The 3102-nt window shown below is 36.4% G+C and overlaps 1 gene segment (V, D, J or C); it reads left to right on the top strand.

Moving 5' to 3' along the window:
- Positions 1-302: 302 nt before the first annotated feature.
- On the top strand, positions 303-2792 carry LOC121656379. The segment is given in 3 exon segments: positions 303-314; positions 1335-1458; positions 2194-2792. Coding segments are annotated over 3 exon segments (462 nt in total).
- Positions 2793-3102: the final 310 nt, after the last annotated feature.

The raw sequence follows: 3102 nt of genomic DNA, 5'->3' as shown, positions 1-3102 counted from the left end.
AAAGTCATTTATTGTAACTGGGTGTGTCTCTGTTTTCCTGTAGAACGTGTAGGTGCAGATACCTTATGTTTCTTATGTTTATACAAACTGATTAAATGCAGGAATGAAGATATAATAAAACTAAATAATATGATTGAATAAACTACCCATAATTACTGATGATAAAAACATTTTTGCACAACCATTTCTGCTATTTCTGTCTCAGCTGCAGCAGTTCGTTCAGTTTCTGTTCCACAAACTGTCTGAGGTTTTTGTACGACTGGTTTTCACTGTGTGAACGAGTCCTGGCTGTTAATGTAGAAATGCCCCATACAGTAATAAACTGCAGCATCTTCAGCCTGAACTCCACTGATGGTGAAAGTGAAATCTGTCTCTGATCCACTGCCTGAAAAACGATCCGGAATCCCTGATGCTCTGCTGCTAACATCGTATATAAGGAATTTAGGAATTTGTCCATCTTTCTGTTGGTACCAGGATAAACGGCTACTATAAACATTGCGACTGGTTTTACATGTGATGGTGACGGTTCCTCCCAGATCAGATGTCACTGCTGCAGGCTGAGTCACTGTGACCTGTCCTCTGGACTCTGAGGATACAGAGACAAAAACATAAAGCAGCTTCATGGTTTAGTCGGCTTCATTTCAGAGGGACGGATGTTCATAGAGGAGAGGAGTTTCATTCTCTGGACTTTACCTGTGAAGCAGCAGCAGAGGAGAGTCCAGATGAGGACGCAGATCAAAGTCATGTTTTTCATGAGGAGGATTTCTGTGGCTTCTGTTGTCATGAAGGACAGCTGTCAGTCATCCAGTCTTCAACTCTCAGGACTATAAACTCTCCCAGAGCACTGGAGCATGGTGCTGCTGATGCAAAGTGGCTCTCTATGGAAATCTGCTGACTCACTCCAACAGGGACTTGGATCAATCTGATGATGATAATTGTTATTATTATTATTATTATTATTATTATTATTATTATTATTATTGTTATTGGTTCAATCAGTTTATAAGAAATTTAATCAGGAATGTTTCTTTTCATTTCAATGTTGTTTGTACTTGAGATTATTTTTAAGGTTTGACCGTTGTACGTTGTTTTATATGTAGATATATAAATTCTGGTAGATATAGTTTATTTTATTGTCCTAATTCTCAAATTGATTCATCATGTTAATGTTCTGCCCATCAGAGTTCATGATAAATACATAATACATAAAAAGACATGAGAATAAAAACACTAGAAAATGGATCATATTTTTAAAATGTTGCATGTTTCTTTTATCTCATTGATCATTTTCATCCTTATTATATAAACCGTACAGTCTAATGATGAGTTTGTAGAGTTTGTTTGTTCCAGAGTCAGAGAGCCGTGTCTCTGTACAGTCAGAGGTTTTTGTACGGCGGTTCAATGAGTTTGTATCACTGTGGTTCACGTTCGGTGGAGGAACCAGACTGGAGTTTGGAAGTAAGTTTTTCTTATAACTTAAACTATTTATGTTATAAGGTAGTTTTTAAAGTGATTAATATTTGCAGGGTTTTAACATATTTTAATAAACTTTTAAAATTTTGGACCTGCTGTTTTTATTTCTCCTCATGGAGGCTAATTCAGATCAGCTTTGATAAACTGGTATCTAAAAATATTCTGTTCAAGTAATAATTAGAGATCTTGATGATGGAGATCAAGTGTTTTAAATGAAAAGAAATTTAATTTATTTTCTTTATCACATTGTGTTTAAATGTTAAACTGGACAGACCAAAGATAAAGACGAGCATCTAGACCTGAACAACATTTTGATAATAATTTTTCTCTTCACTTTAAAGTTTGAAATTTTTGAGACCCACAAGTTATAAAAGATCATTATTTCAGTATTTTATTGTTTCTATTCTAAAGCTGTACATCTACACTTTATTTAATATGGACCAAGATTAGTTGTTGTCTTTGTTTTTTGTTTAACTTGCTTTGTTATATTTTACCACAAAACAAGATGTCAAGTTTTACAAATTTCAGGTCAAACTGTGAAACGATTCTCTCTTTACTGATCTGCATCAGTTTTCTAAAAATAAAAGGAAAAAAGGAAGTGAAACAATGTGTTAGTTAATGACTGCTGGAACACAAAACCATCGTCAAGGTTTCTGGTGTCAGATGTTTGATTGAAAGCTGTGTGGTCCCTTGTTCCTTAAGCTGACTGATGTGTCCTAGGTGATGTTCGTCCCACCCTGACAGTCCTGCTCCCCTCCAGCGACGACCTGCAGACGGGTAATGTCACACTCATGTGTCTGGCCAACAAGGGCTTCCCCTCAGACTGGAGTCTGTCCTGGAAGGTGGACGGCTGCAGTAAAAACTGCTATGAGGAGAGCAGGAGCCTCGGACTGCTGCAGAAGGACGGCCACTACAGCTGGAGCAGCACCCTGAGGGTCCCTGCAGACCAGTGGATGAGGGTGGGATTTCTGACCTGTGAGGCTACCAGGGAATCCCAGACTCCAGTTTCAGAGATACTGAGGAGAGACCAGTGTTCCCAGTACTGACCTGACTCACTGGGACTTCACTCTGTATTCATCAACTTTCTCTTTGTCTTTCTCCTACTTTTATAATAATTCATATGTTATTTGCATAAATAATTAAAACCTTATAACTGATTTTACTCTGCTTTGATATTTACTGTTTTTATACTCTTACTGATGGATTTAAACATTATATAAAATCTGTTAACACATCAGTATTTTTCTTTCTCTTCAGTTACACATCAGATGTTTCTGATCAGTGCAGCTCTGGTTGTTTTAAAGCAATAAAGACATTTTCATTAAAACAAACATTTGGTTTTTTTCTGCTGTTTTAAAAAGTCCTTTGAATAAAACTTGGATAAGAAGACAGAAAAGGCTCAGAGTTAGAGGAATATGACAAACTAAAAAAGACGAAACTGGACGTCCATCTGCTGCAGGAGATCAGATTATATGATTATTATATGATTTGGGAATTTTGTTTCATATATGGCTGCAACATTTCTTATAGAAGTCTGGATTAAACTGATTTCTAACATCTGACTGATCAATGTTTAGTTTCAGCCCTGTTGCATCACTGAGTTTGTCATGAAAGTTAATTTTGTAATTA

This window comes from Melanotaenia boesemani, chromosome 17, assembly GCF_017639745.1.
Source record: "Melanotaenia boesemani isolate fMelBoe1 chromosome 17, fMelBoe1.pri, whole genome shotgun sequence".
NCBI classification, from domain to species: domain Eukaryota; kingdom Metazoa; phylum Chordata; class Actinopteri; order Atheriniformes; family Melanotaeniidae; genus Melanotaenia; species Melanotaenia boesemani.
This window is presented reverse-complemented; position numbering and strand designations above follow the sequence as displayed.